A 16708-nucleotide genomic window follows, 5' to 3' on the forward strand; every position below is an offset into this window, starting at 1 on the left:
ACTACAGATGGTTGTGAGCCACCATGCAGTTGCTGGGAATTAAACTTGTGACCTCTGGAAGAGCAGGCAGTGCTCTTAACCACTGAGCCATCTCTCCAGCCCTCAGCCTGCTTTCTTATAGAACCCAGGACCGCCAGTCCAGAGATGGCACCACGCATAATGGGATAACCCCTCCCCATGAATCAGTAATTGAGAAAATGCTGCAGCTGGATCTCATGGAGGCATTTTTACAACTGAGGCTCCATTCTCTCTGATGACCCTAGCTTGTGTTAGGTTGACAACAAACAGAGCCGGTACAGATATTTAAAAAAATAAAAAAATTCAAGTGCCAGCACATTGCTCAGCAGGTAAAAGAGGTTGTGCACCTCCCAGCCCATGTGTCAAACTGAGGTCATCATAATTGGCCAAGTGCCTTTGCTCTCTCTCAGGTGTCACCCTGCTTTCTTTTCTCCTGAGAGAGGGTCTATGGAGCCCGGGGTATTTATCTTTCTATTATGCTGTTTTTGACCCTGAGGCAATTTTCCTGCCTCAGTCTCCCAAGCGATGAAATTGGAGGCACCTGCCACGACGCCCAGCTTTATACAGTTGATTTTTAAATTTTTAAAATATTTTTATGAATTGGTTAGTTTCCATAATTAAGATTTCATTAGCAAGAAGAGGTAATGAAATCAGTTTAGGTTTCCAGGGGTCTGATTTTTACTTAGTAAAAAACGGTAACCAGTGGCTCCGGGTGGAAAAAGTCTAGGCCAAAAAAGGAGCCCAGAGATTTAGGGCTACATGTCCACTACCTGAGACCAGGCAGAAGACATGCTTCTGCCAGCTTCTGCAGAGCCAAAGGGGGTGCGGACCCTTTAAGGCGCCCGGAAATGGGATGTCAAGACCGGAAGTGTCCTACTTATTTCCTCTCTTCACGTGGTGTGGGCCGGAAGTGACGCGTGAGGCCCGGGAGCTGCGGACGCGAAGGCGGACGGAGCCGGAGTCGCAGACACCGCGGGGTCTCCGGGACAGGTGACCGGGGGAGGGGGCCGGGAGCGCGCCCGGAGAGGGCGGGGCCTGTCCGCCCACGTGAGGGAGCATGAACGCGCGGGGACTGGGAGACGAGCCGCCGGCGGGGGCGGGGTCAGGGTACTCTGCGGGGGGCGGGGACGCGACGCCCACATGTGTCGCTTGAGGGGTGCTGAGGTTGGGCCGTGAGCATGTGGGCAGGGCCCGACGAGCGGGTGCGGGAGGGCCCCAAGCCCGCGCGGTTGCCTGAGCGGGGCGGGGCTTGTAAAGCTGTGTCTGGGCTGGGGGCGGGGCTAAAGTTTTGCTGGAAGGATTAGGGGGCAGGCTCTGGACGTTGGGCGGAGACGCTGGGGGCGGGACCAAATAGTGCCGGGTGGGGATAAAAGGCGGAGTCTGGGCGTTGGCCGGATGAAGCTGGGGGAGGGGCTAAAGGGTTGGGGCGTGTAAAGGGTGGAGTATGGGCGGTAGGCGGTCGAACTGGGGGCGTGGTCAAAACGGTGTGGGGCGGGAGTAAGGACGGTGAGCGGAGTGAACTAGGGGCCGGGTTAGAGTATTGATTGGGGCCTTACAAGTTAGTCAGGGTTGTAGGGAGTGCCACGGGGGCGTGGTCATGAAGCCATGGGCGGAGCTAAGAGGGTGGCCGTGCTCGGGGCGGGGCCAAAGTTTGAAGGGGAGTGAGGAAAGGAGCAGGGTTTAGGCTTTGAGTGAAGAGGTGAATGACTGAACTGCTGTGTTGTGCTGGGTTTGGCCAAGATGCTGGGGGCGAAGCCAGAATGTTGTCCTCAGTGGTTTGGGCATTGGTTGCTGTGCTAGTGCGTGGTTATAGTATTTAGTGGATGGGGCTAGAGTTTAGTGTGGAGACCTCTTGGGTGAGGCAGGTTCTGGTGGTCCTGATCATTGCCCAGAAGCTAGGGGAGGGTTCAGGGGCTGGCTGAGACTGGATGGAAGTGAAGCTAAGATGTCAGAGATTTCGCGGGTGGGTCTAGGGTGCTGGGGGAGCACGGCAAATGTCAGGGGTGGAGCTACAAAGTTTTACTGAGCGGGCGTGCTGCAGAACTAGGGCTAGGAAGTAGGGAACTCAGAGGCGGGGTCAGAAGGTTTCCCAGCGTGTTGGGGGCGGAGCCATTGGGCGGACCGATTAATTTGGAGGTGGGGCCAGAATGTGTGGGGTTTGTTTGTAGGCGGGGTCAGAAGTCTGGTGGGGTAAGGGAAAGGAGGCGCCTGAAGTTTCACCCTAGTTAGGGAGGGGATCACGAAGGTTTTAGGAGGTCAGGGGTGCGGTTGCGACTGGCAGTTTTCTCTTGTAAGCCTCTGTAGAAGTCTGTCTTTTGCCTTGAGTATCACTATGAAGGTCAAGTCCGGTCCAGAAAGGCCCCTGCAGTGGATCCGGGGCCTGCTTGCTGAATCTTTTCTGCCTTGGTAGGATGCTGGGGGGCTGGGCTGCTCCAGTCTTAGGGGAGCCACGAACCAAAAAGTCTCAGAGTTGGAACCGTTTGTCATTATGTTTTATTTATTTTGTGCATGGATGTGTGGTCACTCAGAGGTCAGAGGACAACTGGTGGAAGTCAGATCTCTACTTTGTGGGTCCTGGGAATTGAACTCAGGTTTTCAGGCGTGGCAGCAAGTCCCTTTACTCCAAGAGCCATCCCTCTGACCCTCTAGAAGTTACTTTTGTTGGTTGGAAGGAAGGGTTGTAGCTGACCTTCTGAGATCCAGATCTTGGCTAAAATCATTGGAAATGGAGCCTGGACTGACATCTTTGGAGGAATTAATATTAGTTACAGGGGTGGGGTCAGGATTTTCCCAAGGTGGGTCTGAGTAATTGCATGGGTGGATCTAACTTTGAAGGGCAGGGCTCGTATTTCTTTAGGAGAGAGGCGAGGCTAGTACTTGAAAATTGCCTTGATGAAGTGCAGTGCCTGTTCTGTGAGTCTGTGTCTGTGGAACCCTCAGCAAAGGAGAGGAGACAGCATTTCAGAATACTGTTGATTTTCACTGTCTCTCTGCTCTCAGGAGCTCCCGGTACTGCATGTGCTGCCTGTGAGGGAGACCACAGCCCGTGATGGTGAGCTGGAGGGGGTGGGCAAGGTGGGCTACAGAGACACTCACGTAGTAGGAAGGCTTTTCCCCCTTTCAACTGCATCCCTACCACAGGCCACTACGCTAGACTTGAAATCAAAGGAGGAGAAGGACGCGGAGTTGGACAAGAGGATCGAGGCTCTTCGTCGGAAGAATGAGGCCCTCATCCGGCGCTACCAGGTGCCCTAGCCCTGCCCTGGAGACCCCATCCCCTCTCCTCCCCGCAGTGAGTTTTCCCCACCTCTCCCTTCTGCTTTCTCATGTTTCCCCTTCACTCACAGGATGCAAGCCAAAGTCTGGCCTCCCTCCTTCCATCCTATCATTCATTCATTTATTCATTCATTCACACTCTGCTCACTGACGTCTTCATAGTCCTTGCTGTTCTTAGGGTTCACTGTCCAGTTTGGGACATAGTTTTTCTTCATGATGATCCAGAGCTCTCCCTGTAGCCTGAAGATCTTAGGGAGGGCTTTCTGGTAGAGGGGATTCTGAGGACTGAAGGCTGCTTTGATATTAGGAAAGGAACTGGAAAGGAAATGGGTTACATCTCACGTGGGGACCAGCATGGGCAAATGCTTGGATGCAAGAGAGGGCTTAGGAAATCACCTGGTGGAGAATTGATCTGGGGAGGCCGTCAGGGGCCAGCCCTGTAGGCTGGAGAATTCCTAAGGGCTCTGAATGGAGTGAGGCCTGGTGAGAATAGCTCTGTATAGGGAGGCTCACTTTTTCTGTGTACTGGTAGATGGCAGGGCGTCATTCTAGAGTCCAGATAGAAAGCCAGGGCAGGGGCCCTAGTGGGAGAGGACAGGCATGGCTCAGTGACCACGGGCAGAATGGGAAGAGGACATAGTGGGGCTATCTCTGTGAAGGGACCTGGGAGAAGGATGACCCTCATTGACTCATTTTTCATGCATTCATTCATAAACACAGAACAAAAAACTAAGCCCTGGCTTTGACTGGAAGCCAGGCAGCATGGAGCTGGGAGGAGGGGTGCGTCTAGAATGTCCCAGTAGGTATTCCCGCGCTTTACCAAGCCGGGGATGTTTGAAACCTGAGTAGGACAGGCTCACTCACTCTAGAGCAGCTAGTACAAAAGCCCCGGGGCAGTTCTGAGTCCTGGGGAATAACAAGAAGGCCAGTGCAATATGCAGGAGAGGCCCCCACTGTGGGTTTTATGGTGGTGGGAAAGCATTTGGCTCTCACAGATGGGCTCACTCACAGCAGGGCTTTGGAGCAGCAGAGTACATGCAGGGGGTTGGTGGAAGATGTGTGACCTGTGTTAAAGCTCTGAAGAGAAGCCAGGGTAGAGGTGCAGGGAAAATGTAGGGGACTGTGGGAATCCAGCTGATGGACAGGACCCCTAACATTCCATTTCCCTGGGTATTTGCTTCTAGGAGATTGAGGAGGATCGGAAAAAAGCCGAACTGGAGGGTGTGGCAGTGACAGCCCCCCGGAAGAGTCGATCCATGGAGAAGGAGAACGTGGCAGTGGAGGTGGAGAGCCAAGCGTGTCTGAATCCTCATGATGGGGAGGAGGCTGAGGGCTGAGGCCTGGGAACAAGACCTGCCAGTTGCCTCTTAGCCTAGGATGCTTCAGTCCATCTGACCTCTGACTGATTCTTCTTCTCCCTTTTAGGAGAAGAGCCTGGGTCCCTCTCGGAGGACTCCTGGGACTCCTCGGCCCCCAGGGGCCAGCAGAGGGGGCCGGACCCATCCCCAGCAGGGAGGCCGGGCAGGCGTAGGCCGGGCATCCCGAGGCTGGGAGGATGGTGCCGGGGAGCAGCTTCGAGGGGGTACTGGGGGCCGGGGCCGGAGGGGCCGGGGCCGGGGATCCCCTCATCTCTTAGGGGCAGGAGACAACTCAACCTCTGATCGCAAGTCCAAGGTAGGCACCAAGCAGGCCATGAAGCTTGAGCCGAGATTTTCTGTTCCCTGGTTTTTACTCATTCATTCATTCATTCATTCATTCATTCATTCATTTTTCTGGTCTGGTTTTGGGATTGAAATTGGGTCCTTGTGCACGTTAGACGAGTCTTCTGCTATAGAGCTACATCCTTAGCCCTTAGCTTTCATTTTGAGACTGAATATCATCTCACTAGGTTGCCCAGGCTGCTCTTCAATTTGGCATCTTCTTGCTCAGCCTCCTCAGTGGCTGTGAAACAGACCTGCCCTGCTGTGTCCTGTTTATTTCTTTCCCTCTGCCTGTTCTCTATGCTTGTTCCTCCCACTGGCTTTCAAAGGAGGTCTCTTCCTTTCTTGACCAGCACTCTTCGTATGTCTCAGGTTCTGTTCCAACTTCCTGCTCTTGCCTGTTTCCTGGGTGGAGTCTGCTTTGTGCCCACTGTGTGCATCTGTGTGTTGAGATTTGTGTTGGGAGCAGTGGCCTTACTGTGACTGCCCCACTCCCCAGCCCTCAATGGCCTGAGTGACGGCTCATACACTGTGAATCTGCCCTGGTTGCTTTCTCTCTGGGAGTAGAGATTCTTGCTAATTAGACCAAAGGGTATTGTAAGCATTCTCTGTGTCAGACATTGTGCCTCAGGGCAAGCACTGGAAATGGACTCTTAAGGTTTGCTGGGCTGCTGCTGCATGGGTTTCCAGTCTGGGAGATAACTTGGTCACTAAAGAGCTTGAGGCCTGCAATTGGTTCCTAGAACCCACAGAAGAGATGTGTGTGGTCGTGCAGGCTTGTAATCTGTACCCTAGTGGTTTCAGTGGAGACAGGTGGACCTTGGGCACTATGACCAGCCTTGTCAACCTACATGTTGAGCTCCAGGCCAGTGAGAGGCTCTGTTCAAGAAACCAGGCTAGGCCTGGTGTTTCGGTGCCTACCTTTCACTCCAGCAGAGGAAGGCAAGCAGGTCTCTGCTGGTGCTCCAGCAAGCCTGGAGCTACATAGTAAGACTGTCTCCAAAGAGGAAAATGCGACTAGTGCTCAAAGATGTCCTCCACACGCACACACATGAACATGCGTGTGCATCACAGACACCAGATACAGGGGCCTCAGTAGAACCAGGGTTTGTTTCTCTCGCATATTAAGCTAAGTAGTGTGGCTCAGGAGGCCCAGGCCTGCTGGTTGCTGTCCACAAGGTGGATGCCAGGGCTGACCAAGTCAAGAAAACACATTTTCTCACATTTTTGTTGGGAAGAACTTGGCCTGGCCACACTCCCCAGCAGTGGAGGCTAGGAAAGGAGAGTCCTGTCCAGCTGGCTGTTATTTGTAAAGTGTGCCAGTGTTGCAGATGGCAAGGGTAAGGATGGAGTGCTCGCCTGTCGCTTGCCAAGTCATTACTCCATGCACCGTTTTTCTTTTTTTTTTTAAGATTTATTTATTATGTATACAGCACATATGCTTGCATGCCAGAAGAGGGCATCAGATCTCATTCCAGATGGTTGTGAGCCACCATGTGGTTGCTGGGAATTGAACTCAGGACCTCTGGAAGACCAGTTGGTACTCTAACCACTGAGCCATCTCTCCAGCCCCCCTGTGCATCATTTCTGTAGTGGCTGAGATGTGTCAGGGTCCCCAACATCCACACAAGTTTTAAGTTAGGCACCCTTTGTCATCTTTCTGTCCTTGGGGATTTTGGGCTGTCCTGTCTTTCCTGTATAGCTAGTTGAGTGGTTCTTTCTGACAGCCATGCGCCATCTTGTACCCTCAGGAGTGGGAGGAGCGGCGCAGGCAGAATATCGAGAAGATGAATGAGGAGATGGAGAAGATTGCCGAATACGAGCGCAACCAGCGGGTCCGTTCCGGGCAGCCTGTGGGTGGGGTGGGTGGAAAGGCACCCAGCGTCTCCCAGTCCGCCTACACTCCAGCTCTTCTGCTTCAGGAAGGGGTGCTCGAGCCCAACCCAGTACGCAACTTCCTGGATGACCCCCGACGCCGGGGTGGGCCCCTCGAGGAGTCTGACCGGGACCGGCGGGAAGGCAGCCGCCGGCATGGCCGTAACTGGGGAGGTTCGGATTTCGAGCGGGTGCGCTCTGGCTTGGAACAGGAGCGACAGGTGGGTGCTGCGTCTCACTGTGGTCGGGTCCCTAAGAGCTGCGCTATAGGCTGGCTCTGGTGGGCAGACCAGGGGTTGCTTTTTGTGAGGATTTTGCTTGATTTGATTTTGCTTGACTTGGGGGATTTTGGTAGGGTCTTGGGCTGGTTTGGAACTCACTATGCAGTTTAAGCTTTTGGGTTGCCATACTTGTCCAGTGTTTTGTTTTTTGTCTTTTTTTTCTCTTTGAGGAAGGGTCTCACCGTATAGTCAGGTGAGCTGGACCTCCAGCCCAGCCCAGTTTACATAGAGTTGTAGCTTTAAGCCCAGCACAGACATGTCTGCCTGTTTGTACCCTGAGTGCTGGGCTTAAAGCTGCCCTGTGCCCTGCTGCCCGTGTTTTGTTAGGGACTTATGTTGGACTCCCTGTTTTTCCATGTTGGGATGTAACCCAGGGTCTTGAACATGCTGTACAAACTATGTGCCAGGGAGCTACATCCACAATCCTGTTTATCTCTTTAAGTTGCCCAGGCAGTCTTGAACTCTTGATTCTCCTGTTTCAGCCTCCTAAGTGTTGGGATTACTGGACAGGGAAAATAGTTCAAGACAAAATTGTATATCCCAAAGGGAACTGAATGGGTAAGAGTCTAATTATAGAATGGGTAATCCGAAACATCAGCACCCCAAATGGTGATGAGAGGGCTGGAAAGACTGACTGTTCGGTTTTAAGAGTGGTGCATGCCTTTAATCCCAGCACTTGGGAGGCAGAAGCAGGTAGATTTCTATGAGTTTGAAAACAGCCTGGTCTAGAGTGAGTTCTGGGACAACCAGAGCTACACAGAGAAACTGTCTCAAAAAAAGAAAAAAAAAGAAAAAGAAAAAGAAAGAAAAGCTTCTAAAGCTTTTCAGAGTGCTCGTGTTTAGTTTCCAGCACCCATTGAGCAGGTCATGACTGCCCATAATGCCAGCTCCAAAGCACATGACACCCTATTCTGACCTCTGGGTCATACATGGCTTAAATTCACACAGACACAAACACATGGTATATACAGGAAAACAATAAAGTACATCTTAAAAAGGAAAGCTAGAAGCTAGGGAGAAGGGCAGTGTGTGTAAGCAGTAGGACCCGGGTTCGAATCCCAGCACTCAAGTGAAGGCTGGGTGTGGCTCCAAGCCTGCCTAGGACGGAGACAGGAAGATGAGGTCTGGCACTTGGGAGGTGGAGGCAGGCCAGTTTGGTGTGGGCATTTTCTTAGTCGGAGATTTTTCCCTCTTCCCAAACAACTGTAGCTTGTGTCAAGTTGACATAAAACTAACCAGCACAAGGGGTTTATAAGGCCATCCTTAGCTCTATAGTGAGTTTGAGGCAGCCTCCCTGGGCTATGTGAGACCCTGTCTGCAACCAAAAATTTAAGAGATCCATTTGTTCTCTGAATAGTGGTTCTGCATCTGGGGGAGGGGCACGGAGAGGAGCTGGAGGCTGATTGGCTGTGGTGCCGGTAGGGACGCAGGGCCGGCCTGGGCAGTGGGGGCGACATGACAATGTCCATGACGGGCCGGGAGCGGTCAGAGTACCTGCGCTGGAAACAGGAGAGGGAGAAGATCGACCAAGAGCGTCTGCAGCGACATCGCAAGCCCACCGGGCAGTGGCGGCGGGAGTGGGATGCCGAGAAGACCGACGGCATGTGAGTCAGTCCTGCTGCTGGCCCCAGCTCTCTTTGTCATGGCTGTTGGTGGTTTGCTGTGGCTGGCCATGTCTCAGAGTGTGGAAGCCTGCCTTTCCCTTTTCTCCCTTGGCTACTGGGGATTGAACCTATGGCCTCTGGCATGCTGAAAGTGCTGCAGTGCTAAGCTAGGCCCCCAGAACCCCACTGGGGGATTCTGGACAGGTGCTCTACCACTGAGCCGTCTCTGTAGCCCTCATTCCCCACCTTGAAAACTGAGTATTTTGTCTGCATGTGTTTGTGCACCATGTCCATGCCTGCTGCCCATGGAGGGAGGCTACCAGAGCGTCAGGTCCCCTGAAACTAGTTACAGAGGGTTGTGAGGTCCTGGGAGATGACCTGGATCCTCTGGACCAGGCCTTCTGTCCTTTTACCTTTTACGTTTTGAGGCGGTATGCTAACTAAGCTGGCTTCTTCAGTCTTCCTGCCTCAGCCTCTTTATTATATTACATGTAAGTTGTTTACCTTTCCAGACGGGGTTTCTCTCTAGCCCTGGCTATCCTGGAATTCAGATCCAACTGCCTAGGATTAAAGGCATGCACTACCTGCTTGGCTTGTATTTATTGAGAGAGTAAGGAAGTACAGAAGACAGCTCACAGGGGAAGGTTCTACGGCGTGGGTCTGGGGATCGGTGGCAGTCACCTTACCTGTTGTGCTGTCTTGCTGGCCCGACTGAGCTTAAGTGCTGTAATTATGGGGCTGTGTAGCCCAGGTGGGCATAGAATTCAGCATCTTCCAGCCTCAGGCTCACAGATGCCCAGCTTGCGTAAGGAGAGTTTTTCATGCGCTTACGTGCCTGCTGGGTTGTACTGACCCAGGTTAGTGTAAGACTCCAGGTGTCCCAGGCTGTGTCTCCCCATACGATGAGACCCATGGGTGTTCGAGAAGGTGCAGCCAGCACAGGGTAAGGGATGAGGAAAACCTACAGCCGCTGATTCCAGTGACTGTTATCCTTGGGCTCACTTGGCCTATTTCTCTGGAGGTTGGCGGCAGAGTTATTGTTTATAAAGCCTCAAGGATAGCTTGAACCCTTAATTCTCCTGCCTCCACCTCTGAAACGCTAGGATCCCATGCCTGGCCCACAGTTTCCCCCCACCCCCTTTGAACATGTACTGAATGTGTTCATTGTGGGATGCACTGAGGGCAGCGACTGTAGGAGACCTACCTATCCTTGGCATGCTAGACATACAAGGTCAGAGGTCAGTGTGGGAAGTGATTCATCTCTCCAGCCTCGACATTTTTGTTTGAGAGGCCACGTTCTGTATCTTTGGTGTCTTTGTCACTAGGAAGCTCAGTTTGCTGTCTTCCATCATTCTCCTCTGACTCTGTCTAACTAGTGGCCCCTTTGAAGCTTCCTTGGTTTGGTCTGGTTCTGCTTCTGACTCTGCCCTGCTTTCCTTTGCCTTCCCCTAGTTCCCTCAGCTATTGCTGGCTCTGTTCTCTTTCCCCAGGTTCAAAGATGGCCCAGCCCCTACCCACGAACTGTCCCACCGCTTTGGTGAGTGGTGTCTTGGAAAGGGTTAGGCAGTGGGTTTGAAGGTGGCATGTGCTCTATCTCTCACCCCTAAATCCGTGGATCTGGGTTTCTGCTGCAGATGACCAAGCCTGGGCAAGACCTCCTAAGCCCCCCACTTTTGGAGAGTTCCTTTCTCAGCACAAAGCCGAAGTCCACAGCCGCAGGAGGAGAAAGAACAGCCGACCTCAGGCCAAGGTGGCCCCTCGTGCCTATAGGTATTTTGCCCTTCCCTTGGGACATCCCCTTCCTCAGCGTGCTTGGGTGTGCGGAGTTCTCTGTGCCTTCAGTTTGAGGGTACACTGCTCTGTCTTGGCTCTGTGTCTCCTGTCTCGTCTCCTTTGCTCTCAGTGCAGTGTGTCAGACGTTCTCTGAGGAGAGGTCCATCCCATCCCTCACCCAGGCCTCACCCCTCTGCTCTGTCCACTCCAGTGACCATGATAATCGCTGGGAGACGAAAGAGGAAGCTGTGTCCTTGGCCCCTAAATCCCCTCAGTCCATGTCCCCGGAGGAGACAACCACACAGGTAAGACAGCAGGTATAAGGTAGTGTATGGGGGTTTGCGGGGTGACAGGTCCCAAGCGTTTCCTTGATCTGCCTGTGTTGCCAGCAGCCTCCTGAGACCCCAGCCCCAGCCCACCGGCCTCCTGAGGAGGATGGTGAGGAAGATGTGGGGGAAGAGGAGGAGGGAGAAGAAGATGAGGAGGATGAAGAATGGGAGGATGTGAGTGAAGATGTTACTGAGGAGGAGGAGGAGGAGGAGGAAGAGTTTGAAGAGGAGGAAGAGAGTCCCAAGGAGCAGGAAGCAGCAGCTGTTCCTGATCACCAGCCTGAGGCTGAGCCTGCCGGGAAGCCCACCTGTGAGCAGGTGGACCCTGAGCCTGCCGGGAAGCCCACCTGTGAGCAGGTGGACCCTGAGCCTGCCGGGAAGCCCACCTGTGAGCAGGTGGACCCTGAGCCTGCCGGGAAGCCCACCTGTGAGCAGGTGGACCCTGAGCCTGCCGGGCCCCAGGAGCCTCCCAGCCCCTTCTCACCCTCTGAGGACCACCAGCCTGTGTCTGACTGGGGTGAGGAGATGGAACTGAATTCTCCCAGCACTGCCCACTTGCCTGGTGCTCACTCTTCGGGTGAGGCCTGGCCTTTTGGAAATGCTTGAAACTGGCTGCCTGTATGTGTGTTTGTGTGAATGTGCACAAGGGTGTGGCTGTGCACACACCTCCCTCAACCCCTGTGGCCGGAAGGGCAGTTGGTGCCTACTCCATGCCCTTATCCCAATTCCCAGAGCCCGCTCTTGCTGGTTCAGAGCCTCTCCAATAAAAAGTTCACTTCCTTAAATGACACCCACCCCACTGTGTCCTTGAACCCCTCCTCCCCTCATATGGGGAGATGTTTGGAAAGGGAGGGGCTTACCTGAGCCTCCCCTTCTCCAGGAGGTGACCAGCCAGCCCTTGCCTCCTTGGAGAGTGGGCCCAACTTGGCAGGAACCCCGAAGTCTGAAGAGGGGCCTGAGGCATCTCCAGGTGGGATGCATGAGGCTGGTGGAGGTGGGTGGCCTGCTGGCCTTCCTTGGGGAGAGAAGGGCTTGGGGATGGGAAACTGTGCCATGTGAGGGCTTAGGGGGAACCCGGCATGCACTGTACTGGGTTGGGCTCCAGCCAATAGAAATTGTGAATAATGCTGGGTAAGAAAGCTGGGCTCAGGGAAGGAGCTAAAAGTAGGATTTGAAGTCTGTAGGTAAGAGGCTGAAGCAATAGGATTTTGAGTTTGAAACCCACTTCTGGTTAGAGATCTCTTAAAAGCAAAAACGTGGTTAATGAAAGGCAGGAACGAATGAATGGAGCCAATTGTTAAGACTTTTCTGAAGGCCGGGTTATCTTTTTGGGTCCAACCAGAGTGGCATTCTACCCACAGAGTAGAATCAAAAGACTGATCTTGGTCACCTTAACGCGGTTGGCCAGGTTCCGGCCGGTGTTCATCTTTCACTTCCCCTGCAGTGGAGGAAGATGTGGATGTCAGCGGAGTGGTGCGAGTGGAGGTCAAGGGCGTTTAGGAAAGGGGCTAAAATAGGGGTCCTGGAGGGGTTGGTGAGCTCATTACCTTGGCACTTCCCAGTAGTCTCTAAGGTTAAATGGGGCTTTCCATAATGGGCCTCCGGGGAGGGCCGAGTAAGCTGGAAGCCAAGTTGTAGGCAGGTTTGGCCGGGGTCGGGCAGGCTGGTCCTCCATTTACCGTTTTTTGTTTTTTTGTTTTTTCCTCCTCAGAGGTGGGCCCCGAGGGCCAGGAGACAGCGGAGATCACAGACTTCCAGAGGGTGCGTTTCTGCAAGGTGGTGGCGGCTGCTCCGCCGCCGGGGGCTGCCCGCTGACACGCCAGCAGACCTGGGCGCCTCGCTCTGCACTAACCTTCAGCTCCTCTGCTTCTGCTATACTCTGTCCAAGACGGGGTTAAATTTAGGGGGGGAGGAAGCAGGTTAGCAACGAGCTTGGGCCCTACGGGAGTCTTCTAAATTCGCTGAAGGAACCATTGGGGCCAGTCGTACGGTACCTGTCTGGCCGAGGCCTCCGAATCAGTCCCTGGGGGGCCTGGGTGCACAGGAACCTGCAGCTAGGGCCGGAGGCTCTCTAGAGGACTTGAATTAAACGCGTGCTACCGCCAACCTTTGAACTGTGCTGCTCGCGGATCGGGCTGGGCTGCTGTGCTTGGCGGGCTTTGATGTGGCGGAAGAGGCGGGACGAGCGTGCTCCTCGTCATCCTCACACCTCCCCTCCCACTCCGCAGGCCGTCCCGCCGTCCTGAAGACGCTGCTGCCGGGGGGCGGCAGCGCAGGTCTGCTCCCTGCAGTCCACCCTGGATCCTTCGCCTCTAGGGAACAGAATTTTACGCTGGTGCGGAGTTACTGGGGAAGGGGCCAGCAGGGGCGATGAGCGTAACCGCGGCTCCGAACACTTGAAGCGGTCCAGGGTTGTGAAACTGGGGGCGGGGCCAGAGCTCGTGGGCGGGGCTAGCGTTCAGAGGCTCGGTAGGCTTCCTGCTTTAACAGAACCTTACCTCCGGCGGCCAGAGGGTGGCTGGTGTGCGGAGCTGCAGCCGGTGGAAGAAGGAAAGGTTTCGATGAGCTTGGCGAGGGCTAGGGTAGGGAATAGGAGTCCGAGGTTGTAAGTCTGACCCACCTAGGGCAGGAGAAGCGCGAGTGGGCGTGGCTTCGAGGGGTGGGTAAGAAGTTGATAGTGGTGAGTCAGAGGCAGTAGGGGCGTGCCTAGGATGTAGGGGTTTGGCGGCGCTTGGGGGAGCGGTCTGATAGGGCGTGGTTCTGGAAGGGGCGTGGCTTTGCTTGAGGCGGTCGGGGTGGGGGCGGGGCCGGTGCAGGCTGAGTGGGTTGCGCGATGCGGGGCTCGAGCTGCGTGGGCAGTGGTGGCGAGAGCCCAGGTGGTACGGGGGTGAGCGAGGGGCCCCGCGGCCGATGGCTGCGTCTCGCCCCTGTCTGCGCCTACTTCCTGTGTGTGTCCTTGGCCGCTGTGCTGCTTGCTGTGTACTATGGGCTCATCTGGGTTCCCACGCGGCCGCCTGCGGGCCCCGCAGACCCCCTGCCCAGCGCTGCTGCCGCCCCGTGTGCTCGAGCAGCACCGCCCGCCCTGCCTCCGGCCGCGTCCTGCTTGCTTGGGGCCTCCGGCGGGCCACGACCGCAGCCAGGTCTGCTGCGGAGCCGCCGCCACAGCCGCCGCCCAGCTCCGGGAGCGACGCCGGAGACCGCGCGCCGAGCGCCTGGGTAGTCTGGCCCGCCCCCACCGTGGCCTGCGCTTGTCTGTCTGCACCCCCGGGCCTCGCCTGCGCGGCGCAGCCTCTCTCCTAGCCGCGGTCCTGATCCTGCCCGATCTTATCCCACCCCGCTCCTCCCCGGGATTCAGCGTTCATCGGCAATAAACTCCAGCCTCCGCTGGCTTACCTGGTCTGTGGTCGTCGGCAGCGCCCGCTTGTCTCTTCATGGCCGCGCGGCCTTAAAGGCTTTTCTCTTCCATTGCTCGCACGTAATTTTTGGGTTGGAATGGGGAGAGCAAGAGCGCAGCTTGCCAGTTTTCCGGGCCATTGAAGGCCAGATACTGTAAAGGCCTTAGCAGTTTTCGAGGTGTCATGGGCTCTCGGTAGTGTCGGAGACAATGGTGCGTGCTGGAAACTGCAGTTGGTATAGTTTACAATGGCAAGGGTAGAGGATGTCACTCTGCGCTAGCTTGTCCTTGCCAGGGATGCTGTAGCTTTTCTGGGTTTGGGTGGTGATGGGACACATTTGCTGCTTTGGAAGTATAGAGCATACACAGCTGAACCAAAACGAAAATAACAACCAATTGGTCTGTATTACTGTTGGTGCCATGCTGAGAAGCGGTTGTAGCTTCTGATAAAGAAGTCATGCAATTGAGTCTGTTTCCCTTACCCATGACTGTGGCCTAGCCATAGGCAGGCCTGGGATACCCTGCTGCCCTGCTGCAAGAAGGGGTTTCCTTTATGGCCTTCCTCCCCCCTGAACTGGACAGCCTCTGTCACATGGGAGTGTGTGACCTGCCCTGCTGGTTCCCTTCTGTCCTACCGGTATCCCCCTCCCCCCAGGATGACGTACAGCAATGTACTTAAACCTCGCAGGTCTTGTAAAATGAAGACAATAGATTGTTGCTCAGAGAATTAAACCAGTGATCCAAACCTGAGGACAGCGTTGGTTTGTCTCTACTTTTGTCCTTCAGTCCCTTTCAGAGTCCCAGCCTGTGTTACCTGGGGATAGCCTGTCAGCCCAAAGCTGTACACCATCAAGTAGTGAGTTGGGGGGAGGGATCCTCTTGTCTGTCTCGTTTGGCCTCCCTTTCTGCTTTCCAATTTCTTTTCCTTCGAGCCCCATGGCCCCCAACCTTTCTTTTTCTTTTTCTTTTTTTTAAAGATTTTAGCTGTCTTCAGACACACCAGAAGAGGGCACCGGATCCCACTACAGATGGTTGTGAGCCACCATGTGGTTGCTGGGAATTGAACTCAGGACCTCTGGAAGAGCAGTCAGTGCTCTAACCACTGAGCCATCTCTTCAGCCCCCCCCCCACCCCAGCCTTTCTTCTTGTCCCCCTCCACTCTCTTTTCTTTGCTTTTCTCTTTCTCTGTTTTTAAAGTGTCTCCATACTGTGACTGCTTCTGTGTCTCCTGACTCACTGTCTCTGCGGTGCTCTACCACTGAGCCACCCTCCCCTCTGTGGCAAGGTCTTTGTGTTCTCAGCAGACCCCCTTTCTCTGCCTCCTAAGGGCCGGCAGTGCAGGTGAGCACCGCTGTGCGAAGTCTAGCTTGTGGGCTTTGACTTCTGACTAAGCTCTGACCACTTTATGACCATTTAGGGGTGGGGTGGGGAATAATTTTACCGCTCACACGATGACAGAGCAACTCACACCAAGCTATTTATATTTTTCTTTACCCCTTCCAATGTGACTGTTCACACATTTTGCTGCAAAAAGACATTACCATGTCCAACGTGGAAGTAGACAGGGCCTGCCTCAGGCCCCTGGGAGTTTGCATATTAGGTACAGAATGGCCTTCCTAAAATTGGATCAGCCTTGAGTGCTCTAATGCATGTGTCTCTGAAGACCTCAGCTGAGGGACTGGAGCTGCAGTGTGGCAGACTGTCGAACCTGACCTATCTTAATTACTCCTTCAACATTTACTTAATGGTTTTGTTTAAAAAAAGAACTGATTTTTCATCACCTTTTAATTTTTTTGTCTCTTTTGACCCAAGCCGGTCTTGAACTTGCTGTGTAACAGAGGATGACATTTGTGTTGTGTTGACTTTTTTTCACGGGAGACGGAAGCAAGTGCCTCCTCACCCAGATAGGGCACCGTGAAGTGAATTTGTTTGTGGGTGGGTGGGCATTCATTATAGGGAGTGCGGGTGACTCAAAGGCAGCCACACTGCCAAAAAGCTGGCTCTGCCAGATGACGGACAGTTCGTGAAGCCGAGGCATTGGCATAACCTGAGTGATCTACAAGCAACCGGACGGCTGGGCAGATCAGGGGCTCTAGGTCCTGCTTCTGTTCTAGTCATGTGTGGCCAAAGTCGTTCACAGTTTCCAGAGTGTCTCACGCCTGGGCAGTCACACCATGGACCATGGAAATTCTGTACCATGCATGATCCATGTGGAATCAACCTCCTGCTGTTTTGTTATTCCTCATGATTGCACATGTGGAGGTTAGAGGATGACTTCTGGGAGTTGGTTTTCTCCTTCCACTGTGGTACCTGGGCATTGACCTCTGGAGCTCTGTTTGTGCCACAGACATCTTTTCTCACTGAGCCATGTAGGGGGTCCTGGATCTGTGTGGGTCACATGGCGACATGACCACTGTGGTATGGCTGAGGGGGAGGCCTCTGGAAGAGTCTAGAGTAG

General features: G+C 54.3%; 2 protein-coding genes across 9 annotated transcripts; both read left to right on the top strand.

Annotated features, from left to right (window-relative positions):
- Positions 1-916: 916 nt before the first annotated feature.
- On the top strand, positions 917-13222 carry CCDC9 (coiled-coil domain containing 9; the record flags this gene model as incomplete). 8 transcript variants are annotated; one of them, XM_080908749.1, is made up of 15 exons in its annotated part: positions 917-1008; positions 3019-3070; positions 3160-3264; positions 4479-4577; positions 4720-4968; positions 6746-6829; positions 6917-7090; positions 8573-8754; positions 10245-10291; positions 10389-10524; positions 10739-10832; positions 10917-11373; positions 11737-11850; positions 12568-12617; positions 13085-13222. In XM_080908749.1, the coding sequence occupies exons 2-15, from the start codon at positions 3068-3070 to the stop codon at positions 13100-13102; spliced, it is 1812 nt and encodes a 603-aa protein (XP_080764875.1). In that variant the 5' UTR covers positions 917-1008; positions 3019-3067. The 8 variants fall into 8 exon arrangements, with proteins under 8 accessions (XP_080764875.1, XP_080764877.1, XP_080764876.1 ...); XM_080908751.1 differs by having other exon boundaries at positions 11737-11826; XM_080908750.1 differs by lacking the exon at positions 13085-13222 and having other exon boundaries at positions 3160-3310; positions 12568-12671.
- Positions 13223-13672: 450 nt separating this feature from the next.
- Positions 13673-14995, top strand: INAFM1 (InaF motif containing 1). The gene has a single exon (XM_080908754.1). The coding sequence runs from the start codon at positions 13690-13692 to the stop codon at positions 14074-14076; it is 387 nt and encodes a 128-aa protein (XP_080764880.1). The 5' UTR covers positions 13673-13689; the 3' UTR covers positions 14077-14995.
- Positions 14996-16708: the final 1713 nt, after the last annotated feature.

This window comes from Micromys minutus, assembly GCF_963924665.1.
Source record: "Micromys minutus genome assembly, chromosome: 32".
In the NCBI taxonomy this organism is placed as follows: domain Eukaryota; kingdom Metazoa; phylum Chordata; class Mammalia; order Rodentia; family Muridae; genus Micromys; species Micromys minutus.